Source organism: Meriones unguiculatus, chromosome 4 (assembly GCF_030254825.1).
Source record: "Meriones unguiculatus strain TT.TT164.6M chromosome 4, Bangor_MerUng_6.1, whole genome shotgun sequence".
NCBI lineage: Eukaryota > Metazoa > Chordata > Mammalia > Rodentia > Muridae > Meriones > Meriones unguiculatus.
This window is the reverse complement of record NC_083352.1, coordinates 63,052,413-63,076,669: the sequence shown is the minus strand read 5'-3', so window position 1 is coordinate 63,076,669 and position 24,257 is coordinate 63,052,413. Positions and strand designations below refer to the sequence as shown.

Below are 24,257 nucleotides of genomic sequence, written 5' to 3'. Positions count from 1 at the left end.
TCCTAAACATCTAGCCCTGAGGCCTGGCGGCGAAGACGTCGCCGTCGCGCATGCGCATCACTAGGCAGCGGTTGGGGCGGGGCCAAGTTCACGAGCCCCGGTCCTTAAGGCGGTTGAAGGCCCGCCCGTCTGCGCAGGCGCACGGCGAGTTCCGCCCTCCCGCTCAGCTCTTTGCGCCCCGGCGCGGTTGGCTGCTTTCCGGGAGGAGCGCGCGCGCTTGCGCTGGCGTCGGGCTCGCGCACGCGCACCTGTGCCGGCGTCGGGCTCGCGCACGCGCACCGCAGCGGTGGCGGCGGCGGCGGTTCCTGTCTAGGGGGCTGAGAGCGGCGGTCGGCTTTGAGGCGAGCGGCGGCAGCGACTCAGCGCTCGGAGCGGGCGGCCCGGCTCTGCTTTCGGAAGTCGGCTCGGAGCCCGCCCGGTTCGCGGGGCGGCGGCAGCGGCTGCTCCGGGTTACGGCCTAGGCCTAGACGAAGCCTCGGGCTCGAGTGCGGTGAGGCGCCGGTGGAAGGCGCGGGCCCGGGCGGCAGGATGAGCGTGGAGGCGTACGGCCCCAGCTCGCAGACGCTCACCTTCTTAGACACTGAGGAGGCCGAGCTGCTTGGCGCCGACACCCAAGGCTCGGAGTTCGAGTTCACCGACTTCACCCTTCCCAGTCAGACGCAGACGCCCCCCGGCGGCCCCGGCGGCGCGGGAGGCCCAAGCGGAGCGGGCGCAGGCGGCGCGGTCGGCCAGCTCGACGCACAAGTGAGCTGAGCGGCGCATGGCGGCGCCGGAAGCCGGGCGGGCGGGCGGGCGCGGGAGCTGCGGCGCCAGGTCCCGGTTAAACAGCCCTGGGTCCCTGTGAACCTGCGCCAGGTCCCAGTTAAACAGCCCTGGTTGCTGCTATCTGTCCAGTAATAAGCCTGGGTGCCTTCTTCCTACACAGGCTCCTTAAAGTCTATTGGCCAGCCCCAACTACCCACCCTGGATTCCTGTTTAACTGCCCAGATACCCGCCACCTGCCGTGGGTCTCTTACCTGCCCTAGATCTCTGCTCCCCTCCCCCTGGTTCCTGTTTACTTGTTCCTTCCCCAGATCTCTACTTCCACCTCAGATACCTGTCCCCACTAACTATCCCAAGGGCTCCCTGCCACAGTCCCAGCCACTTACTATCTGCCCTAGCTCCTTGCTTCTCTGGTCCAGCTACCTACCATCTCCTCTGACTTCCTGCCTCTTGTCCCAGCTACTTGCCACCTGCACCTACTCTCTGCCACCTGCCCTTTTTCCTCCACCTAGCCAGGGTGGGCAGTGACCTGCACAAAGTGTCCTTCCTCCTGTAGCACAGGATCTGCTCCAGCTCAAGGCTTAAGCCAGAGCTGCCCTCACTCCCCTTCCCGGTGTGTCTAAGGTGACCTGTCCACAGTTGCTATCCTCTGGACCCAAAGTGCCTTCCGGGGACACCTCTTTAGCTGTCCAACCACCCCATCCCACCCTCTTCCCGTTTCCAGTCAGCACCCTTCCAGCCAGGCTACTTGAGTTAAAGTTTGGGGGATGGGGGTCTCTGGAGCAGAGCCAGTGGAAGCAGTTTGGCGCCTCCGGTGGAAGCAGCCCACTTGATGGCTAGTTGGGGTGGCTGGAGCAGCGGCTGTCGGGTTTGTTTTTCATTCTGGGTTGCCTGTTGCTGAAACTGGTGTTATGTAACTCCTAGGCTGTGCTTGGAAAAGTTGGGTTTGAGTTTTGCTCCTTAGAGGCAACAACAGTGGGTATCACTTGGGTGACCGCCCCTGGGAGGGGCTTTTGTCTTGACTGACAGGCACCATAGGCATTTCAGCTTGGGCTAGGGACCGGCAGCTACCTCTGCGTCAGATGGCTCTCACCATAGCTGGCTTGCTGTTGGGCACCTTTCGGCTTTGTTTTCCTGTATCTCAGGAGGAGCCGAGGGCTGGAGCCACAGGTGTCCTTGCAGTCCACCCCTGTGCTTAGGGAGCCACTACCAGTCCTCATCAGTGATCTCAGACCTTGTGGGGGAGGGCCTCTAGCTGTCTGGTTGAGTCATGCCTGTGGGTAGACCACCCACTTGGGCTTGTTTTCAGCCCTAATAGAAGGAGAGGGCTGACTCAGCCCCTGCTGCTCTGCAGTGTAGGGAACAGGTGTGCATGTGGTGTTTCTAGCTGTTTACCTTTGGCATAAGGAGGTGGGGAGAGGGCAGTTTGCCTGGAGGAATGAGGTGGCCCTGAAGACCAGTCCTGTTATTTCCCCCACTGGGTAGACCTTCCTTCCTTTTGGCCTCATCTATCTGGAGAGGGGCCGCCGTGCAGCAAGCTGTGATGGCACAGCTGGGAGACCAGGAATGGAAAGTGGCTGCCTCATCTCAAGGTCTTTTAGCAACCTCGTCGATGTGCAAAGTAGACCATGGGTGTGCCCTGCTCTGCCAGTTGAAATCATGATTGAGCCATGAGCTGCCACCCACCTGTGGCCTCTAATCGCATCGCTGTCTGGGAAGAGAGGGAGAACCTTCTGTCCTGTGTTAGGAGGACCTGCATTTGGGCAGAAAGCCCCTCCTTGCACAGCCAGTTGCCTCGGCCACCAGAAGCTCTGGTTTTCTGTACTCGTCTTTTGAGGTGACTGTGTCTCAGCCTTTGCTCAAGGGCTGAATCCCTACCTATTAGGTTGGGCTTTTCCTGTTGGCCCAGTGATGGACCTCTTCCAGCTTTACTGCAACACGGTCATGGAGCCTGCAGTTACTCCTGGAAAGCTGGCAGCACAGTGACCTTTAGTGTTGGGATGCCATCATTAAGACCAAGTGACTGTCTTAGTATCCTTAGTCCCTGCACTCTAGCCCCTCTTCAGCCACTGCTAGTCCTGTGGCCTTTGTATGTGGATGTCCCAGGCCCTTTTGTGCTGGTGGCATGGTGTGCTTGTCCTGTGTCTATCATATTTGTGGCTCTTTCCTTTGGGGTGCAGACAAAACCGGTGGCTCTGTCCTTGCTGGCAGACATCAACTTGTTCACCAGTTCTGTGCCTGGCTCCTCACTTGCTATATCCCTGTACAGGCATGTGTTGGTGTGTCCTTTCTGTGACTAAGTGGCTGTGCTGTATAGAGCTATCCTGTTGTCTATCTGCTGTGGGTCAGAGCCTGTGGAGATGTTCCTAGGGGAAGGAGCTTGTCCTGGAGTTCTGCTTTTGGGGCTGCAGGGCTGCTGCCCAGTGTGTGGCTCTGGAAACCGACTCATCGGGGATTTGACCCTGAAGTCTAGAGGTAGAGGACTGTTGGTCAGTGTCAGAGAGCTCCTATTTTCTGTGTGAAAGGACCCAGTGTTTGTCAGAACCCTGGAAGTTCAGGTGGAGTGTGTTGTTGCTGTCCTACAGAGTCCCTGGGATAGGACAGGCGGCTTCTTTTTTTTTCCCCAGTGCTTGACCCTTCCAGATCCCTATTTCCTCTGAGGACTGAAAGGTAACTTGAGGTGTTGTTTGCATGCTGGTGGGAGAAACCCTGTGGTGTGCTCAGCTCCTAAGCACTGCTATCACCTTTCTTCTAACAGTGAAATCGGTGGAAACAAGGACCCACTACTGCAGACAGCAGGGCAGGGCCAGGGCTTTGGGAACCATCAGGATACAGACAGGCTACAGTGGGATGGCGGATAGCAAGTGGGACTGGTTGCCCTTGTGATGTGATGAGTCTTTGGGGATCTGTGGTGGTCTCTACCATCACATGCTTTCTGTGACACATAGGCCTTCTGTTATCAGTGAAATGGCAACAATCAAAATGCTAGGAGACAGGTGCTACTGTTTGGTGACTTGGGGGTTTTTAATGGCTTTGCATACCACCTGGGACTCTGATGTGTTGCTGTGGGTCTAGTACCTATGACCTGGTGACCCAACAGGATATAAGTGTCATGTCCACACAGAGATGGATGGAGAGTGATAATGTGCACAGAAAAGTGGCCTACAGGCTGCTGGCTCATTGTCCTTAGCTGTCCTCAAATAGGATCTGTTCAGGGAGGTCACACCAGTGTGTGGGGACAATGTTGCTCAGGCTCTAGGGACCTCCAGCCCTGATTGCAGGACCCAAAGCCAGCTTGCTTGTCTGTCCTCTTCTCAGGGAGCTACCATCCTGTCCAGCTTCATTGTGCGTGGGTGGCTCCTTAGCCTGATAGGCCACACCACACCTGCTATTGTTAGAGCTAAAGACTGTTGAGCCACCTCAGTGTCCCATTGGGCGGTGTGGAGACCTGTGCTCAGTTCAAATGCTGTGGCCCTGAATACAGATCCGCAGGACGCATAACTGTGAAGCCTGGCATACTTAGCCTCTTCACCACGCTGTCTGCCAGGGGAGAAGTGAGCAATCAAGACAGCCTCTGCTGCCACTCTGAGGTCCGCTGCTGGGACAGCGCTGGAGAGGGGACCACAGTTGTAAACTTACAGAGTTTAGTGGCCACTGTGGTGCAGTCCTCTGGGCAGCACCTGTGCCCATGATGCCCACTGCCCAGTGGTCACACATGAGGCAGGTGGGAGCCCACTGTGCTCCTGGCTGGGACTAGTATCTACCTGTGCCCTCAGATGTTCCTCTGTGCCCACATGACCTCTTGGCAGCCTGTGGCCTGGCTTCTACCCTCAGCCTAACAGCACCTTTTTTCTTCCTGCTTGTAGGACTGGAGGGGGAAAACCTGGCCGGCTGCTCATAGTGCCTGTTCTTGGGAAGTAGCAATCAGGATGACCTGAATGCCTGTAGAAGCCTTTGGGAACTCTGGCCTCTTAGTTGGGTGAGAGTGTAGCCTGGAGGTGCCTGGGGTGTCGGGCACTGTGATCTGCCTTGGGCGGAAGGGCCTTAGGCAGCACTAAGGAGAACTGGCAGTGGGTGGCACTGTGTAATTGTGGTAGAGCCCTAGTGTGAGAAGGGGGTTCTGTGGCAGTGCTGTGCGCCTGCCTGTTTGGACATGTGTAAGCTGCTTGTGAGTGGAGCGCTTTCCTCAGGCTGCAGAGCAAACCCCACCCTGAGCCCCGACTCTGCCTCTTTAGTGAGAAAAGAGCCTTCTAGAGCCATGGCTATCAGATTGGTGGCCACTGAGGGGGGTGTTATGTCAGGGCAGCTCTGCCCAGCCTTGTGCTGGGTGGGGAGCCCGCGGCACTGCTGCTTCCTTGGGACTCAGGAGACAGCGCTGTGTGGCGTGGCTCCCAGGATTCTGCACTGCATTTCTCATTCAGCATGGGTTTCTTCTGTCTCTGGTGGCCTTGCCTCTTTCTGCTACCTGTGTGGTCCCATCTCTCTGTGCCTGTGAGGGGCAGGGACAGCTTGTACCACAGGCTACAGGATGGAGATAGGGCTTCTTGCTGAGCTGGACCCAGTTAGGTCACCTCTTTGCAGGTCAGGACAGCCGTGACTCAGCTTGGGTTCATAGTAAGGTTAAGGAACTTCAGAGCCACACAGGTCAGGAGCAGTCCTGGCTGGGTCTCAATCCAGACACTTACTAAGCCCTGTTCTCCTGAGGCTAGAAAGGCCAGCTTAAATGATATGGCTGTTCTCGTTTGGGGTATGGGGTACCCCATTTCTTTGTAGCCAGTTGCCCCAGGCTACAAAGCTCCCACTCATCTCTTGGTTACTGCCTGGGAGAACAAAAGGTGACTCAGTTTATATCCCAGCGTTTGTGTTTTAGAGGGCAGGTATGGATTTGGATACATTTCTGGGGCCTCCTGGAAGGCAGGCTCTCTTCAGGGATGGGGCTTCTCTAGGAGCAACCCAAACAGTGGCCCCTGGGGCCAGATACGGATCCAAGGCAGCCCTGGCAGGTGCTGTGCACCTCTAGAGGCATTTAGCCAGCCTAGCTGAGGGCGAGAGGGTGATGCATGCCAACCAAGATCCTGAGGTGCCAACCAGCAGACCAAGCAGTGTGGTGTCATGAACCCTTGGAGTACACCAGACAGCATACAGCGGAGACTTCCTTTCTGCATTGTTTCCTCTGGAAACTTGTCACAGGGCCTGAGTTCTTGTGTCTTGTAGGAATCGGCCTTCAGGCAGGGACCTTTGTAGACCTTGTTTCACTTGACAGCGTCAGAGCTGGCCTAAATGTTAGTATATTAGAGCAGACTTTCTCCTGAGGTGGGCCTGACAGGCCCAGCTTGGGCCCTTGAGTTGGCTGGGAGAGTGACCTGACAGCGTGCCTTTTGGTCTGGTGAGATAGGAGCTGTGCTCTGGACTTCCCCATGGGACTTGCAGCCCCATGCTGGCCAAGGCAGTGGTGTCCTTGCAGCCTTTATGTTACCTGCTGTGAGTTCTGGGCCTGTTCTGTGCCAGGTGCCGTCCCTTGGTCTTAGCTCATCTTGTTAGCCATCTGGGACCAGATGTGTCTCTGAGAGCGTGAGGGTGCTTGCCCTTAACAGTCACAGTGTAGTAGGGGCAGCCCGGCTGCAATAGGTGAGATGCCAGCGTACTCTCAGGCTATGCAGCGAGCCTGGAATCTTCCCAGTCTGGCCTTTGTGGGGTGCTCGAGAGTCCTCCTTCCTTCCGTCTCTCTGGGTGACCAGGTCTTCCTGTCCCCTCACCTGCATGGGGGATATGAGCACAGTGCTGTTAGGACCTTGCTGCCCAAGTGGTACCATACCACTCCCACGCCTGAGTGGTTCTACATGCACAGAAGATAGCTCCATCTCTCCTTTTTATTTTTGAGACAGGATCTCCTGGCTAACCTGAAACTCTATGTAGACCAGGCTGGGCTTAGACTCTGAGAGATCTGCTTCTCTTTGCCTCCTATACCGCTACGGTTGGCCCAAAAAGGCTGTTTCTTAACATGAACCTGTGGCTGGTGTGCTTTAGCAGGGTGTACCCACCCAGAATTCTTGGGGCTCCACCCCAGCAGTGCTGTAACAAGTAAGAACCTCCTCCCACCCTTGGTAAGTAGTAGACAGCTCCCCTAAAGGACTGGCTGGGGACACGCAGGCTTTATGGGGTTAGCTGAATCAGGGCCACCACTGGGATGCCTCCCTCCTTCCTGATCTGTTCGCAGCAGTGACCATCTGTCAAAATTCCAGGCCAGGCACCACATGAGGTGGGGAGTATGGGGAAGGGGACAGAGTGGCTAACAACACGTGAGGAGACCTGAGCTGCACGGCCACTGGGATGGCGCCTCAGGACCACCCTGGGATTCCACCTCAGTCCCATTCATGGCAGAGACAGGCAGAAATTGGAGCTTTTGTGCCTGTAGGAGAAATGGTGTGGCCTAGGAAGCAGAATTGAGACACTGACAGCCTCCTAGCTCCACTTCTCTTCTTTTCAGGCCTGTAAGGACCAGAGCCATGCGGCCTGCCCCATTAGAGCTCAGGTTCCAGGCAGGCTCTGAACTCTTGCTGGCATCTTCTGTGTGTCATCTCATGTGCCCCACAAAGTGCTGAGGTGGACGCTCCTGCTGAAGAGTGGAGCAAACTTGTTGTTGTCTGCCTGAGCTTCAGCATGTTCGGTGGGCCTCCCAGAGGCCGATGTGGCACTGGGTCACTGTGCCCTTCAGCAGCTTTGCTAACGCGTGGCCTCAGAGGCAGATGACAGTGAGCTCTATGAGGCTCCATTCAGCAAGGCTGGATTTTGAGTAAGGTGGGGGTCCTAAGCCACAGAGCAGGGCTCAGGGAGGTGAGCAGGTCAAGGTCCGTAGTAACCCACATTATAGGCTCCTCCTAGTGTCGTCACACACAGAATGATTGCAGCTCTGGAGAAGGGAGTGTTGAGTGGCCATGATGGGACAGGTATGTCACAGGGTGAGAAATAAGGCCACTGACATACTCACTTAAAAGCAGCTCGGATCCAGCCAGCATAGAACTTGTGGTAATCCTCCTGCCTCCATTACCTGGCTTGCTCCTGTCTTTTGTCACAATTTTCAAGGAGTCATTTGTAATGGCACAATGCTGTGGTCCAGAAAATGGGGCCAGGGCTAGAGACAGTGCTGGTAGATGTCCTGCCTGGTACATGAGGCCCTGGCTCTGTCCCTAGTGCTAAGGAAGCTGAATCCAGAAGTTACTTTGAGTCTTCCTTGTCTAAAGTTTCTAGACAGCAGAGCATACTAGCCAGTGTAGACCTGGGGTGACTGCAGCCTGGCTGAGTGTACACTGATAGCGCCCCGTCACAGGATGCGTCTTGGTGGTGTCGGCAGTTACCCCGAGGACCCTGGCTTCCTGTGGGCCCCTATCTTAACTGGTAAATGCCTGCATGTAGCTTGCAAGGCTCAGCTCCACAGGGATCAGCTGCGGGGTGGCTGCAGGTGGGGACTGGGTGCTGAAGGAGTTTATTGATGAGGGTAGCAAGAGCTCACCATAGTTGGTGAGACTCACTCTCTTTTTTTTTTTTAGATTTATTTATTTATTATTTACATACTGTTCTGTCTGCATGTATGCCTGCACACCAGAAGAGGGGTACCAGATCTCATTGTAGATAGTTGTGAGCCACCATGTGGTTGCTGGGAATTAAACTCAGGACCTTTGGATTAGCAGCAAGCGATCTTAACCTCTGAGCCATCTCTGCAGCCCCCGAGACACACTCTCTTGTCTGAGTGAGTCTCAGACAAGAGACTTGCTTGGCCTGAGTCCAGTGGCTAAGTGCTGGGGGAAGCTGACCTCTAGTGCTTGGAGATGAGGTTCCTGGGGCCATCAAAGGTGGAGCCTTGCCCCCCCCCCCAGGCCAGCCATGGCAGTATGGTCTCAGAGGCGGGACATTCTTTGCTATGACTTTGAGGCCCTTCCTGGCTGTGTGTCCCTCACTGTAAGGCACAACCTGGACATGGAAGGCAGTAGCTGCCCAGCCTTTGCCTCAGGCTTCTGCCTTCATGTTACATGGCTATCTGTAGGGTATGTGTGATGGGTTTCGGAACAGTCATCCTGTTCCTGTACACCTTGACTGTGAGGACAGTTTTGCTTCCCTGAGAGCTCTGTGACCAGAGTGAGTGGGACCCCAAGCTGCTGGCCAGCTTTGACCCTTGGACTCTTGTTCAGCAGAGGAACACGCAATCCAGTGACACAAACTCAGGAGCAGGGCCTCTGGGCACTCTTGGTGGCCTGCCTTGGTGACATTGTATTCTTCTGTAGGTTGGACCAGAGGGCATCTTGCAAAATGGGGCTGTGGATGACAGTGTGGCCAAGACCAGCCAGCTGCTGGCAGAGCTGAACTTTGAGGAAGATGAAGAGGACACATACTACACCAAGGACCTCCCAGTCCATGCCTGCAGGTAGCTCCAGAGCTCGTGGTCCTGGCCATAGTAGCTGACACTCCAAATGTCAGCTCTGTGGGTCTTGCACCAGCCCAGCTCTTTAGTTGTTAGGTGATACAGCATCCATAGGCACTCGGTTGCCCAGGGACCCTGAGCCATGCTTAAAGTTGGTGCAGGCATCCTGACCCGTTAGGATCTTGCAAGGGCATGGAGGCTTCAAGAGCTGGGATGTCCTTGCCATGGACACCCAGCTCAGCTAACTTTGCTGCTCTTCCCCCCAACCTCCTTGCCAGAGCTGGTGACTTCACTGGAACATTTGCAGCTACCTGCTGCCCTCTGCAGGGCGAATTTGGTCTCTCCCCTCCACAGACCTGTCTGTCACTTTCTATTATGGCTCTCTCCTGATTGACAAGTGCTTTTGCAGATAGAGCGGCTTTCCAGAGCCACAGGCAGGCCGAGCTGGAGCCCTAGTCCTCCTCGCTGCCAGGGTTAGCCTAGGAAACCCAGCGAGAGCATGTTCTGCTTTGACATCTCATGCCCCAGCTTGTTTGGTTCTCAGGAGAGCTGTGAAGAACCAATGGTTTAGGTGCTGAGCCATCGCCCATCACCTTCTGGAGTCGGATGGTCCCTTGGCCACAGCCTTGCTCCTGACCTGCAGGCTGGAGGGGAGGGGCCGGGGTCACCTCGGGCTTGTGCTGCCCTTGTGTCTGCGTTGCCCTCAGCCTGCCGGGTTAGTGGAGGTGTCACCGCACTTGCTGGGGTTGAGTTTTTTAATGGGAACCAGAAGCTGTGTAACAGGAAGGGCCGTCACACTGCTAAACCCAACCCTGAGGCTGCAGGCCAGCATTGACTGTTCGTGTGTGGACTTTTCCAGTTACTGCGGAATCCATGATCCTGCCTGCGTAGTTTACTGCAATACCAGCAAGAAGTGGTTCTGCAACGGTCGAGGAAATACTTCTGGCAGGTAGCTAACACATGCATGTGTGTTTAATCAGCGGTGCTTGGGCTGCTGTGCGTTGCAGTGATTTTGGAGTGAAGCCGGAATGAAATGGTGCTGATGAACCTGGGCTCCCCCTAACTTGTGTAACTTGAAACAGATGGTGGCTTGTGAACGCCCCTGCATGTTTACCCTTGATTGAGTCTCTGGCTCACTCATGATGTGAGGACTTCAGCTTAATTCTGTTCTCAGTCTGTGCCTGTCTCATGGGATGAGGTTGGCATGGCCTGTCTCCTTCCTGGGAGGCTGAGGGCATCCAGCTGGGCCAAATCACTCGGATGTCTCTTGGGCAAATGGTGGCAGATCCCAAGTGATTAGGAAGCACTAGAGCTATCACTACCTGGGTGTTCCTGCTGGGCCCCAACTCCATGCTGGCTCTCCACGCTGGTGTTAGGGTCCTCCTACTGCTGCAGAGAAGAGGCTGGGCCTGGTTTGCCTGTGCCCCACTGCCAGCACTGTTAGGTTTCTGAGGACATTTTGTAGAAGGAATGCCACAAAAGCCTGTAGATGCCAGGTCTACAGTGAAGCAGAGGCTGATATCTTTGTAACGGTCCTAAAGTCATCTTCAGGGACCAAGACGTCCCATTCTCAGAAGGCTCTGGATAATTTAAGTGTAGGGTTGCTTTGTTGGCATCAGCTCAGTTGGCAGGAGGAAGGCCTGTCCTAAATTGAGGTTGGGGAGGGGGAGAATTGGCCACTTGAAGCAAGGTATCCAGTGGCTACTGTGTAGGAGGAGTTAGGCCTGCTAAGAGTGGCTGGATGGCCACCAGGGGCCTCTGAGGAAGGTTGTTTGTGAGATCATACAAGAAGAGTACCACCTGTGACAGGAAGATCTGGCAGAGCCCAAGGGCTCTCTGGGATGAGATGGCCAACCTGATGTGGCAGAGGGAAGGGTTGGGAGCTGTCGTCCTCAGGGCAGCCCCTTGTTGCAGAGATTAGGAGGTGACCTGCTTCTGTAAGTAGCAATGAGAGAAAGCCGTGCTGTGCCCAACTGTCAGAAGTGTTAGCACCCTGAATTGGGGCTAAAGAAAGTGGGAGTGGAGGTTGTGTGGACCTGCTAGCAGGTGGGGAGGGGCTGTGGCTCTGGGGTACACAGCGCGGGGTGTGACTGTCACGCCTGTGGTAACGGACTCTGAACAGTACTGGATCATTACACCCGGTCCCAGAACTGGAAGTGCTGAAAAGCCAGGCTTGGGGTGTTAACTGCTGATGGTTTCCTGGTCTCAGCCACATTGTAAATCACCTCGTGAGGGCCAAATGCAAGGAAGTGACACTGCACAAGGACGGGCCCCTGGGTGAGACAGTGCTGGAGTGCTACAACTGCGGCTGCCGCAACGTCTTCCTGCTGGGCTTCATCCCTGCAAAGGCTGACTCCGTGGTGGTGCTGCTGTGCAGGTGAGCACCCTACAGCAGGGCCAGGGCTGGGCAGGGATGGCTGGGACTCCAGGGCTTCTTCTGTGTGCGTTCCGCTCAGATTGGAAAATGAAGTCTGTGTGATGTGGTGATGCATACTTTTAACCCCAGCACTGGGAGGCAGAGTTAGAAGGAGCTGGGTCTCTGAGTCTTAAGACCAGCCTGGTCTACACAGTGAGAACGTGTCTCCAAAAACTGAGGGAAGGAAGGAAGGGTGGAAGGGTGGGTGCTGTGTGCTGAAGAAAGAGCTGAAGTGTGTGGAGGCTACTGGCTGCTGGCTGCTGTCTAGTTAAAGGCCCCTGGCCCAGGTCTTAATCCTCTCTCCTGCCCCATGTCTGTACAGGCAACCTTGTGCCAGCCAGAGCAGCCTGAAGGACATCAACTGGGACAGCTCACAGTGGCAGCCCCTGATCCAGGACCGCTGCTTCCTGTCATGGCTGGTCAAGATTCCCTCAGAGCAGGAGCAGCTGCGGGCACGGCAGATCACTGCACAGCAGATCAACAAGCTGGAGGAGCTGTGGAAGGTGAGCCATCCACAGACGAAAGGGCGTGGTCAGCGTGACGCTGGGGCCTTTGGGAGATGGGGGAAGGACATTGCCCCAGGCTTCTGCAGGGGCCTTTGGATCTTTGTATGCTTGATGAGGGCCTGAAGGGGACATGGTGGATGGTCTGAGTGCCTAGGTTAGACTGTGATGAGATTGCTTCTTCTGAGAGCACCTGTCCCTGTCCTAAAGAACAGGTCAGGGTGTCACGTCAGGTGTCAGGTGTGGGCTTCTGCTGGGGCTGGCTTGAGGCTCTCACCTTGCTCTTCACATCTGCCTAGGGATGTTAGTTGAGCACCCTCTGACCAGGAATCCCAAAAACATTCTAAGCCTTGTCCTTCTTCGTCTCTGCACTTACTTGGGTGATAAGCTTCCAGTCACCTCAGTGTGCCCAGGTTCTATCCTGCCTGGCAGTATGACTGCTTGAGGGCAGTGGGTCCCAGGATTCTTGTTGGTACAGGATACAGGAGGTGGACCTGGCTCATTGAAGAAGCCTAAGTCTCAGGCTCTTGGTTGTGGGCCTGAGTGTTGTGCTGGACCCTGGGGTTGCTGCTGTTAGGTTTCTTGGGGTCTGGTTCTCTGGGCATTTCCATCAGGAGAGGGTGCAGGCCCATGGCACAGTGGCCACTGTCCACCCATGAGGGTTTGTGCTCTTCCAAGCTCTTGCTCATGAACTGTGGGTTAAGCATGGCAAGAACAGCACTGTTCTCGGCCATAGGAGAATCCTTCAGCCACCCTGGAGGACCTGGAGAAGCCAGGTGTGGATGAGGAGCCACAGCATGTGCTCCTGCGGTATGAGGATGCCTACCAGTACCAGAACATCTTCGGGCCGCTGGTCAAGCTAGAGGCTGACTATGACAAGAAGCTCAAGGAGTCACAGGTGATGTGGCTGGCCCTCTAGTAAAGGGTCTCCCAAGTCAGGGACTCTTCTAGGGCTTGACCCTGGATGGAAGCAGGCTCACAGACAACATCAGGCCAGGGAGAACCCCATATGTCTGGTTCACAGCTTTGTCCACAGCTCTAAGAACATCTCTGGGAGGTGGGGCCCAGGCCACTGATCCCTCATGCGCCCTCTCTCCCCCCAGAGCCTGTCCGTGTGGGGTCTCCTGAGGTTCTCTGCAAAGCTTGCTGCTGGGACCGGCTTAGGCAGCGGGTTTTGGGGGGTCCTGGTTGCTTATTTCCCAGACATTGGAGTTCCTGTCTGTGAGTGCTGTGCACTGCACCCCAAAGACGTACAGCACAGGCATGGCCTTCCTAGAGGCCCTGGCCTGTGGGGAGCTCAGCCCACGAGTGGGGGGGCTAACTGGGCCCCTGTTTCTCGTGTGTTCAGACTCAAGATAACATCACGGTCAGGTGGGACCTGGGCCTTAACAAGAAGAGAATCGCCTTCTTCACTTTGCCCAAGACTGACTCTGGTAATGAGGATTTAGTCATAATTTGGTTAAGAGGTGATTTTAAGTTTTAAAATATTTGTGACCATAAGTAGCATAAAATTCCTAGTTCCCCTGTATCATGTCCCTTATGTGAACTCTGCATGGTGGAGGCCACGGCCCTCTTGAAAGCACTAACTCTGCTGCTTTTTTCTGCAAGATATGCGGCTCATGCAGGGTGATGAGATCTGTCTGCGGTACAAAGGGGACCTGGCGCCCCTATGGAAGGGGATTGGCCATGTCATCAAGGTCCCCGATAGTATCCTTTGCCACGTATGCTGGGAGGACGGGTGGTACAGCAGGATGCCTGGCTGTCCCTGGGGCCTTAATATGGCCGATTCCCTCTGTATCTTCTCTCTGTGTGGGACATGCGCATGGTGGTGCCACATATGCCTTGCCTAGAGGCTACCCCACCACTCACGCTGTGCGTGTATGTGTGGGCAATTTCCGTGCACCGGGGGCCTGGCTGCAGTAGTTCCTGTGCCTGCTAACCAAGGGGAGCTGGTGTAGTGACTGAAGCCAGAGCCCCTGTGGAAGGTGGCTTTTAACAGGAAGCAGACTTAACTCAGCGGCCAGATTACGGTGATGAGATTGCTATTGAGCTCCGCAGCAGCGTGGGCGCCCCCGTGGAAGTGACCCACAACTTCCAGGTGGATTTTGTGTGGAAGTCGACCTCTTTTGACAGGTTTGTCTGCCGATGGCCCAAGGTGCTAGGGCCATACCCTTGGGGGCCACCTCCCCCTCCAGTACCTGTGGCCCACGTGGGTTCTGCCCTGGCTCTGTTTGCAGGATGCAGAGTGCGCTGAAGACCTTCGCTGTGGACGAGACCTCCGTGTCAGGGTATATCTACCACAAGCTGCTGGGCCACGAGGTGGAGGACGTGGTCATCAAGTGCCAGCTGCCGAAGCGCTTCACGGCTCAGGGGCTCCCTGACCTCAACCACTCTCAGGTAACATGGGGCCCCTGGAGCCAGGGCCTGTGGGGGCTGTGGCCGTCACAGCTCTGCTGATGCGCTGTCCTTGCAGGTGTACGCTGTGAAGACCGTGCTGCAGAGACCACTCAGCCTCATCCAGGGCCCTCCAGGCACAGGCAAGACTGTCACGTCAGCCACAATTGTCTACCACCTAGCTCGGCAGGGCAATGGGTAGGTACTCAACAGCAACAGCCTTGTGGGTGGACGTGGCAGTGTCTTGTATAGCCTGGTGGTTTGTGCTTCAGCCCTGCCAGGACCACATAGCAAACACAAGCAGTGTCACCATACAGGCACCTTGTATGGCCCACAGCCCATAGGCCCACCTTGCATTAACAAGAGGGTGAGGGTGGCATTTAGCTGATAGCGGCTTAGCAGGTGACAGGAGGTTTTGCTTGTTCTACCTTGGCATAAATGCACCTGCCAGTCACAGCTATGCAGCTTTGCCATGGACTCGGCTTTGCTGAGCCATGGGTGATGCTGACAGTCTGTTCCACTGTGTGTAGGCCTGTGCTTGTTTGTGCCCCAAGTAACATCGCCGTAGACCAGCTCACAGAGAAGATACACCAGACAGGGCTGAAGGTTGTACGCCTCTGCGCCAAGAGCCGCGAGGCCATTGACTCCCCGGTGTCCTTCCTGGCCTTGCACAATCAGATCAGGAACATGGACAGGTGAGTGTCTCTAGCAGAGGGCCCGGTACAGGCTGCAGCCTGCGCTGGTGCTGACTCCTGCCGTGTGTTCTGTAGCATGCCTGAGCTGCAGAAACTACAGCAGCTGAAGGACGAGACAGGCGAGCTGTCGTCTGCAGATGAGAAGCGGTACCGGGCACTCAAGCGCACGGCTGAGAGAGAGCTGCTGATGGTGAGCTTGGGGCCAGCCCAGGAGCCTTGGCTGGGGGCTGCTTCCTGTGGGCATGGGCCTGAAAGAGCTGGGGACGGCTGGGACCCCAGGGCTTCTTGGGGTCTTCAGAAGCCTGGTAGATGTTGAGGGTGCCTGTGCCTTTGCTTTGGAGAACTTGGAGGCCCCTGCTCTCCTCAATCTATGCCCATAGTCAGGGAGACCGCTGCCGTCACTCCCTGTCGGCCTCCCGGCTCTAACAAATAAGTCCACCAAAATTGGAGTCTCAGCCGTGGGGAGCTACCAGCTCAGCACTGTTCTGGAGACAGTTGGCAGACACAGCTGTCTGTGCTGGGTGGTGACAGTTGATGCTTCTGGTGGCCTGTGATGCCATGCGTGCTTGGGCTAGGGGAGGATTGGCTTATGTACTTGCTGGAGAACTGCATGTGGAGAGCCAGCCTGAAGCAACATGCAAGACCCTGTCAGAACAGCTTGTACATGTGCACACGGGTCTTGGGCGGCTGTAGAGCAGGGCTCTCCAGGTCCCATCCTAAGCCACCTGTCCATGTGAGGTAGACCACACATGTGTTCTGATGCCTGTGCCTTCCCCAGAATGCAGATGTCATCTGCTGCACGTGTGTGGGTGCTGGTGATCCGAGGCTGGCCAAGATGCAGTTCCGTTCCATCCTCATTGATGAGAGCACCCAGGCCACTGAGCCCGAGTGCATGGTGCCTGTGGTCCTCGGGGCCAAGCAGGTGGGTGCCTGCCACTCCTGTGGCCCCTGACAACCTCTTCCTGCGGTGGTGCTGGGTGACACTAGACCTGCCGCCAATTGGTGTGTGGGCAGTGTGCCCAGAGCAGCCATCTCCTGCCTAGGGGTATTCCTAGTTAACTTTTAGATGGTGGAGGTTTACTCCAGTCCCTTGCGGGAGGCACTTAGACTTCCCGGAGCCTGAGGTGTTGATCTGAGGGACTTCTTGCTGCAGCTGATCCTTGTGGGCGACCATTGCCAGCTGGGTCCAGTAGTGATGTGCAAGAAGGCAGCCAAGGCCGGACTGTCACAGTCACTCTTCGAGCGCTTGGTGGTGCTGGGCATCCGGCCCATCCGCCTGCAGGTGCAGTACCGCATGCACCCCGCACTCAGCGCCTTCCCGTCCAACATCTTCTACGAGGGCTCATTGCAGAACGGCGTCACTGCAGGTAACAGTTGGGCCATGCCTCGTGGCTCCTCCATAAGGCCTTCATGGTGCCACTCAACACAGCTCCTAAGGCACAGTGCTCTGCGGCCACATGCTCTGGAGTGTATGGTATATGGTGGACACACAGAGCTGTCTGCAAATGCCCATCTTCATGGGAATTCTAGGGTAGCTGTGCCTTTCATCATGGTCAGGACACGCAGTAGCTCCACCTCCTCAGCTGTTGCTTTATGCTGGGTGCTGAGCTAGGTGCCTCACAGAGGCCTTGGACAGTCCCGTGCTTAGAACTGAGCTGCCCTGACAGCCCTTTCCTTGTGATGGTGGCTGAGATGTCACCTAGGTGAGGAGGACAGGGTGAACTGTCAGGGTGATGAGACCAGGAAGGTGGGTTGTGCGAGCCTGTCTCCTAAGGTCACCAGCTGTCACCTGCAGTGATCTGTGATACTAGGGGTACCTTTGAATGTGGTTCTGGCCCTGTCCTGAGACTATCTATGGTGGTGACCCCTTCACGGTTTTTTCACAGTGTCCATTGGGAGGACCTAGGGGCCCTGGGCAGTAGATAGATCAGCTGAAGAGGCCACTGCCTGAGTGTGGGCTTGCTGTGGTGTCAGATGGGCCACAGTTACCCAGAAGGGCCTGGAACTATCTCAGACACACACCTGCCAAGCTGTTTGTTCCCTGGAAGCTACTTTTCTCATGGCTCAAACTTGTCACTGTGTCAAGGCTGACACAGGAAGCAGCTGGGCCCAGCCATCCTCCATGAAGCCTGAGAGTAAAAAGTGGAGCAATTTGGCCACAAGGAGTAAAAGGCTGACATGTCTTGCAGCATAAAGTTATTTTTCATGACAATGTAAGAGTACTCGCTTCCGCAGCACATACACTAAAAGTGGGATGACACAGAGAAGGTTATCAGCATGGCCCCTATGCAAGGATGACATGCAAGCGTGAAATATGAAACGTTCCATACTTAAAAAAACTGTAAGAACTTGACATGGTGTCTCCCAGCTTTAATCTCAGCACCCAGGAAGCAGAGAGACAGGATTGCTGTAAGGCCAGGGCCAGCCAGGGCTGCATAGTGAGATAGTGAGAGCCTATCTCAAATTAGCACACACAGCTTCAACACAGTGCCTTTATTTCTCCATGAGGCTGTGATCTGATGCCTGTGTCGGATGAACTGTGACAGCAAAGAGCCTGCTTGGGGCTGTGCCTCTGTGGCTGGCATGTAGGTCCCGGCAACCACGGTGGGGCACCAGCACTCTGCTGGCCAGGCCCTAGCTGCACCTGCTCTGCCCTGTGTGGCTGCTGGGGCATGGGAGGGCTCCTGGGTGCTGCCTGTTGTCGGCTGCTTGTGATCACCACTTAGTCAGGACGAGAAGTGTCCTTGTGTTCCCAAGAAGGCAGAGGTGTCTTAAACAGTGTTGGCCTGCCCCTTTGTTGCCCTGCTCTGTCACAGGCCTGTGGCTCAGGTGCCCTGGAGGTGGTGCTCCTAGCGCAGCGACCTCGCGGCCCTCAGTGTGGGTGCACTTGGAGCCAGCCGCTGGGGCTTCTCAGCACTGACGCTGTCTGTCTTTCCTGACACAGCTGATCGTGTCAAGAAGGGCTTTGACTTCCAGTGGCCACAGCCTGACAAGCCCATGTTCTTCTACGTGACGCAGGGCCAGGAGGAGATTGCCAGCTCCGGGACGTCCTACCTCAACAGGTATGCAGCTGAGTGTCTGGCATAAAACCACTTTCTCACCCTTGCCTCTTAGACCCAAGACCACAGCATTTTATTTCCTAGGACATTCTGCTTGTTGTAACCAGAGTATGAGGGGCAAGGCACGAGCAAGGCTGTTGTTTCTCCTGGGGCCTCAGGAGAGGGTAGGGCCTCCAGAGAGCCCTTGACTGCTGGAGGTCTATCAGGCTGGGACCTGTGGGGACCCTGGCACTGACAGCCAGGTGTTCTTAGGACGGAGGCAGCCAATGTGGAGAAGATAACTACGAAGCTGCTGAAGGCGGGTGCGAAGCCTGACCAGATCGGCATCATCACACCCTACGAGGGCCAGCGCTCCTACCTGGTGCAGTACATGCAGTTCAGCGGCTCCCTGCACACCAAGCTCTACCAGGTACCCTGTGCCCGTCTTCTCTCCCTGTGAGACGATGCCTGAGGGCCATGGCTGAGTGGTTCTCCTGATGACATGAGTTTACTCCCTGGGACCCCCGTCCTGGAAGTAGAGGACTGATGAAGTTCTCTGTTGTCATTGCGGTGGGATATACGTAAGGGCACGTAGCCAATGTCCTAAACTAATTAATACATTTTAAAATGTGCCCTGAAGCGGGAGCAGTTAGGAGCCAGCACAACGCCAGCACATTGCCAGCGTTGGGGCGCCATCAGGCACAATCAGCGCCACAGAATGCCCTCCAGGCCATGCTGTAGCCAAGGAATGTGGTGGCATGCCTTGAATGTCAGTGCTCTGGTGGCCCAGGCAAGTGGCTTCTGACTTTTAGGTCAGCCTTGCCTGTGAGCGTCAAGACAGCCAGAACTATGCAGTAAGAGTTTGTCTCAGAGAGCAGTCCGGAGTTATGCAGTGAGGGGCAGGGCAGTCGGTACCGCCTGGGGGATAAGGCTCTTTCAGTCTAATGGGAACTTAGCACTTGGTCCTGGGCGTGTGACCGATGCAGAGCTCTGGCGGGTTTTGTGTTGAGGTTGGCACCACACAGCACACACAGTCTCTTGCTTGTCTGTGACGGGCCTGTGGGCTGTCTGTCACTGCGGACTTGGGGCTTCAGGCTGTACTGTACTCAGTGCTGCAGCTACTCCTGTGCACCTGAAGGAAGGGGTAAGAGAGCAAGGGGCCAGCTTGTGCTTGACGGGACACTATCTCCTTCAGGAAGTGGAGATCGCCAGTGTGGATGCCTTCCAGGGCCGGGAGAAGGACTTCATCATCCTCTCCTGCGTGCGTGCCAACGAGCACCAGGGTATTGGGTTTCTAAACGACCCCAGGCGTCTCAACGTGGCTCTCACCAGAGCGAGGTAGGCCGCTGCCCATTGCTGCCATCCACCCCCAGCCAGGAACAGGAAGCCCCTCCTCCACTCTGTTCTCCCGTGTCTGTCTTGTATGTGTGCTCTGGCACTGCGTCTGAGATCTGGGCATTATGGCCTCCTTAGTGCCCTGTCGGTTCAGGGACACAACGTGACCCTGTAGGTCACAGAGAGGCCCATGGCAGGCACCGCCTGGGGCTCTTCTTGCGGCTTTCTTCTCAGCTTGGCTCCTGGGTGGTGGCAGCTGCTTTTTAAGGTGCTGCCTCATGTGTTGGCCAGGGTTTGGCTCTTCACGGTCAGGGGCTAGCCCTAGACGGCAGGGTCAGGTGGGTGTGGCCCGGGCTCTCAGCATGTCGGTTGCTCTGCAGGTACGGTGTGATCATTGTGGGTAACCCAAAGGCGCTATCAAAGCAGCCTCTGTGGAACCACCTGCTGAGCTACTACAAGGAGCAGAAGGCGCTGGTGGAAGGGCCGCTCAACAACCTGCGGGAGAGCCTCATGCAGTTCAGCAAGCCTCGGAAGCTCGTTAACACCGTCAACCCGGTGGGCCAGGGGCTGCTGGGAGCCGGGAGAGCCGGGCGCTCTCAGCAGCTGCTGCTGTTGACTGACACATTCCTCGATCTTGTGCCACCCTGCAGGGGGCCCGCTTCATGACAACAGCCATGTATGATGCCCGGGAAGCCATCATCCCCGGATCAGTGTATGACCGGAGCAGCCAGGGTGAGCCTTCCTGGAAGCACCAGCGTGCTTACCTCCCCACGTCCCCGTCTGCACCCGCCCCTCCCAGGCTCTGGCCCCCAAGGGCTGCTCTGGCCTCTGCTAATGGTTTGCACCGTGGCCCCTCGATAGTGCTGGGGCTGCCCGTTCGCATAACAGCCTTAGTGCCTGTTGCTGCCTGGATCCTGGGGCAAACACATGACCACCTCAGTCAGTCTTGGCCTCTGCCTTCCGGAAGCTTCCGAGTTGCCTAGAAAGCGCCTTCATGGCCAGAGTCTCAGCAGCCCCTGTCAGTTCTTCTCCTGTACTGGCACCCTGCATGGCAGACACACTCCCCCTCCCTCCGATTCCTTGCTTGTCTGGCTGGACCAGTGGCTACTTCAATGCAGCCAATGTCCACTGGTCCTGTCTGAGTCCAGGTGTCTTGCAGGCCGGCCTTCGAACATGTACTTTCAGACCCATGACCAGATCGGCATGATCAGTGCAGGCCCCAGCCACGTGGCCGCCATGAACATCCCTATTCCCTTCAACTTGGTTATGCCTCCCATGCCACCACCTGGGTACTTTGGACAAGCCAATGGGCCGGCTGCGGGTAAGTGGCTGATCATCACCATCGGGGCGCCTCGCCTGACATGCTGGCTTAGCTGGTGCTCGCCATCTTTAACTGCTGTCTTTCAGGCCGGGGCACCCCAAAAAGCAAGACTGGCCGTGGGGGCCGCCAGAAGAACCGCTTCGGGCTTCCCGGGCCCAGCCAGACCACCCTGCCTAGCAGCCAGGCCAGCCAGGATGTGGCCTCCCAGCCCTTTTCGCAGGGTGCCCTCACACAGGGCTACGTGTCCATGAGCCAGCCCTCCCAGATGAGCCAGCCCGGCCTCTCCCAGCCAGAATTGTCCCAGGTGGGCCCTCGCCAGCACCCTGCAGAGGGGGTTGGGGGAGGAGATGCCTTTCTGAGGAGTACGTCCCTGACTGGACTGTGCTATGGGCCTGAGCCTGTCTTCTGCCGCTGTGGCTAACAGTATGGGGTCTGAGGAGGGGGTGGGTGGGGTCTGCTGGGTTTCTTGGTCTGCTCACCCTGGCTCTGCTTTCAGGACAGCTACCTCGGGGACGAGTTTAAGTCACAGATCGACGTGGCGCTCTCCCAAGACTCCACCTACCAGGGAGAGCGGGCGTACCAGCACGGCGGGGTCACCGGGCTGTCCCAGTACTAGAAGGCAAGTAGATGTGGGCTGCGGGCAGGTTCCTCCTCAGCTGGACCTGACCTCTCACCCCGTCCTTGATCACAGGTGGTGGCGGAGGAGCTAAGCTCTGTGGCTTAGTCTATCAGCATCTTATTCTGGGTAATAAAATATAAAAATAAATGGATACCTGTTTTCCACTGCTAAAACTGAAGCACCACTGTGTGAGCAGCCGAGAGGAGAGGAAAGGAGAGGAGCGAGAGCGAGCAGAGAGCAGCCAGGGAGGACGATGGAGCGGAGCGCCGAGGAGCGGGCGCCCCCTGCGGGCGGCGAGAGGAGAGAGGCCCGCACCGCTGCGAGGCCGGCCCGGCGCCGCGCCCACCAGAGGGAGAGGCCTCGCCAGGACCGGCCCGCTGTTCTTTTTCTTTGTTTCTCGTGATTGAGGGGCTACGTTTTAGCAGGACGAACTTCGCGTTTCTGTGCCCAGGCGGGCGGCCAAGAGCATCAGCGCGCGGTCCCAGCGCTAAGGGGTTTCATTTTAAAGAAATACGGTATTGGGGGTTTTTCTGTTTTTTTGTTTTGGTTTTTTTTTTTTGGTTTTTTGTTTTGTTTTGTTTGTCCTTTTTTTTTGTTTGTTTGTCTTTTTGTTTTTTTGGTTTGTTTTTTTTTTTTTTTATCCTAAAGATTCTTTCAAAGGAATATGGGAAGTACGTGGATCAGTTTGTCTCTAAGACCAGAGTGGTGGACCTGGGAGATTTGAGAAGCTTCCAGAGAGGCAGCACTGAGGAGCCCGAGCCCCGCAGCAGCCTGGGATCACCGCGGCCGGAGGATTTGAGTTTGAGCTTCATAGGCCGCAGGCGAACTCGTGAGCGTGACCAATGCGTGACGGCCCGCGGGTCCTTCCCCATCGTGGGTGGAGGCTTCAGTGCTGGGCGCCCGGCCCCGGCCCCCCACCTCCCGCGGCAGCCACCCGACCCCTACCCAGGCACCTGCGCCAATGCAATGGAACTTAATTTTTGGTCAAATTTGTTTTAAGCTTTTTGTCACCAATAAAACGTGAACAAACGAGCCTCGCTTCCGCTTGGGGCCATCCCTGCAGGGGTGTCCCAGGCACTCAGCGGCAGCCGCACTCGTCCACCACCATGTCCTCGTAGTGGCGCAGCACCACGTTGTCGCTGTTGTCGAAGAACAGCACGGAGATGGGCGACAGGCGCGCGGGCACACAGCAGGGCAGGCCTCCCCCCGGGGCGGGGGCGGCTTCGTGCATGAGCGCGCGCAGCACGGCGTGGTTGAGGGCGGGCGGCCCGCCGGGGCCCCGCAGCGTCTCCGGCAGTGCACACGCGCCCTGGCAGAAGTTGGCCAGGAAGCCCCGCGGCGCTATCACCCAGCGGTGCCAGCCCACCTCACGGAAGCTCACGTGCAGCCGCCGGGCGCGACACGTGCCCCCGGGGCCGCCGCCCACCGCCAGCTCCGTGTGGCGCCGCAGTCGCGGCGGAGGACACAGACGCGGGTCCAGTGTCACCAGCAGCAGTGACGCCTCAGCCAGGCGCGCACAGGCGGCTGAGGCCCCGGGGTGCAGCGCCAGGGCCAGCCGCAGCGCGCGCGGCACCGAGGCGTTGGCGGCCACCGCCGTCCCCAGTAGGTCCACACGCAGCGGCAGCCCGGGCGGCGCCGGCACGCGCAGGAGCTCGGGGCGCCCGGCCGGCAGCGCCACGCTTAGCTCCCGGCCTCGCGCGTCCTCGCTCTCGGCCTCCAGCCGCAACTCCAGGCGCGCGCGTGTCGGGTGCTCCGTGGGCCCCACGCTCGACATGTCGAAGGCGACAGTCCACTCGGGGCACACCCCCGGGGTCCTGGCGGGCTCTGGGGGACTGGAGGACAGGCCTGGAGGTGCGAAGAGAGGCAGACATGGCGCGGGGTTCCAGCAGGGGGAGCGCGCCTCCGGCTGGAGTGGGGGCAGGGCACCCGCTGCAAGGGACACTGTGGGGCGCCAAGGCCACGCTTGGAGGCAGGAGGCAACCGGCCAGCCGGGCCCTGGGGGCCCAGGAAAGTGACCCGAAGGAAGGCATCGAAGAATGGGAGGTGTTGGAGTGGGGGCTGGGCAGAGACTGGGACCTGGGAAGCCCCAGCATTTGTCCTTGTGTGCAGAAGACTTAGAAAATGGGCCTATCCGGCCAGCAGGCTGGAAGGGGCGCGTGGGGCTCCCTCAGCCTCGCGAACCCTTATCCCACCACAAACCCCCACTCACCGCTGCCCGGGATGTGGCGCACGATGTTTCCGGGGACCCCCAGTTCCTCCACGTGGCATGGTGGCAGAGGGTGCCCCCCTCTGGCCTCCTGGGGGTCTCGGCGGCGGAACAGGCGCCACATGACAGGAGGCACAGGTCGGAGCGGAGGGGCGCCCCGGGGCGCGTCTTGTAGTCCGAGGGCCTGGAGTAGGGCCGCCATGGCGGGACCTGAGGATGCTGGGCCCCTGGCCAGGGGCGTCGAGGGCAGCAGGAGCAGGAGCAGAAAGAGGAATTGGGCGCCAGATGGGCGAGGAACAGGGAGCATTTTCCTCCGAGGCGGTGTCCAAGAGAGTCAGTGGGGCCACTGTGTCGGGGACCGGTGGGCTAGTGGCCGTACGTCCGGGGGACTTTAAGGTCCTGGAGGGGGCGTGTTCGGACCTCACTGGTCGGGAGGGCAGGCCTGGGCGACCGTCCGAAGGTGGGTGGTCGAGAGGTGACCTGGAGGGCGGAGCTGCTGGCAGCCGGAATCCCTGGAGAAGGGCCGCATCTTGCATCTTAGGGCGGGGCTGG

The 24,257-nt window shown here is 57.4% G+C and overlaps 2 protein-coding genes and 1 non-coding gene across 6 annotated transcripts; 2 read left to right on the top strand and 1 right to left on the bottom strand.

Annotated features, from left to right (window-relative positions):
• The first annotated feature begins 360 nt into the window (after nt 1–360).
• On the top strand, nt 361–22,531 carry Upf1 (UPF1 RNA helicase and ATPase). Of its 4 annotated transcripts, none has more exons than XM_021638052.2 (24): nt 361–744; nt 9,042–9,181; nt 10,038–10,127; nt 11,388–11,555; nt 11,917–12,097; nt 12,834–12,995; nt 13,446–13,530; nt 13,706–13,804; nt 14,122–14,230; nt 14,335–14,494; nt 14,571–14,689; nt 15,022–15,186; nt 15,262–15,376; nt 15,965–16,108; nt 16,340–16,553; nt 18,131–18,248; nt 18,498–18,654; nt 19,420–19,562; nt 19,940–20,114; nt 20,210–20,291; nt 20,719–20,880; nt 20,967–21,184; nt 21,377–21,499; nt 21,572–22,531. In XM_021638052.2, the coding sequence occupies exons 1-23, from the start codon at nt 529–531 to the stop codon at nt 21,494–21,496; spliced, it is 3,342 nt and encodes a 1,113-aa protein (XP_021493727.1). In that variant the 5' UTR covers nt 361–528; the 3' UTR covers nt 21,497–21,499; nt 21,572–22,531. The 4 variants fall into 4 exon arrangements, with proteins under 4 accessions (XP_021493727.1, XP_021493726.1, XP_021493725.1 ...); XM_021638051.2 differs by having other exon boundaries at nt 14,104–14,230; XM_021638050.2 differs by having other exon boundaries at nt 13,446–13,563.
• Nucleotides 17,406–17,513, top strand: LOC132653928 (U6 spliceosomal RNA). Its single transcript, XR_009591748.1, has one exon. It is a non-coding gene; the product is annotated as a U6 spliceosomal RNA (small nuclear RNA).
• Gdf1 (growth differentiation factor 1) lies at nt 22,473–24,012 on the bottom strand. The gene is made up of 2 exons (XM_021638053.2): nt 23,709–24,012; nt 22,473–23,344 (listed from the first exon to the last, which is right to left on the bottom strand). Exons 1-2 carry the CDS (start codon nt 24,010–24,012, stop codon nt 22,578–22,580), a joined length of 1,071 nt encoding a protein of 356 aa, XP_021493728.1. The 3' UTR covers nt 22,473–22,577.
• Nucleotides 24,013–24,257: the final 245 nt, after the last annotated feature.

Excerpts from the sequence above, each read along its gene's own strand:
- Upf1 (XM_021638049.2), top strand. The coding sequence starts at position 529 with ATGAGCGTGGAGGCGTACGGCCCCAGCTCGCAGACGCTCACCTTCTTA. Across the intron at positions 14,495-14,570 it reads CTGACCTCAACCACTCTCAG|GTGTACGCTGTGAAGACCGT; the intron begins GTAACATGGGGC and ends CTGTCCTTGCAG. Across the intron at positions 18,249-18,497 it reads GGGACGTCCTACCTCAACAG|GACGGAGGCAGCCAATGTGG; the intron begins GTATGCAGCTGA and ends AGGTGTTCTTAG.
- Gdf1 (XM_021638053.2), bottom strand. The coding sequence starts at position 24,012 with ATGCTCCCTGTTCCTCGCCCATCTGGCGCCCAATTCCTCTTTCTGCTC. Across the intron at positions 23,345-23,708 it reads GCGCCACATCCCGGGCAGCG|GCCTGTCCTCCAGTCCCCCA; the intron begins GTGAGTGGGGGT and ends TCGCACCTCCAG.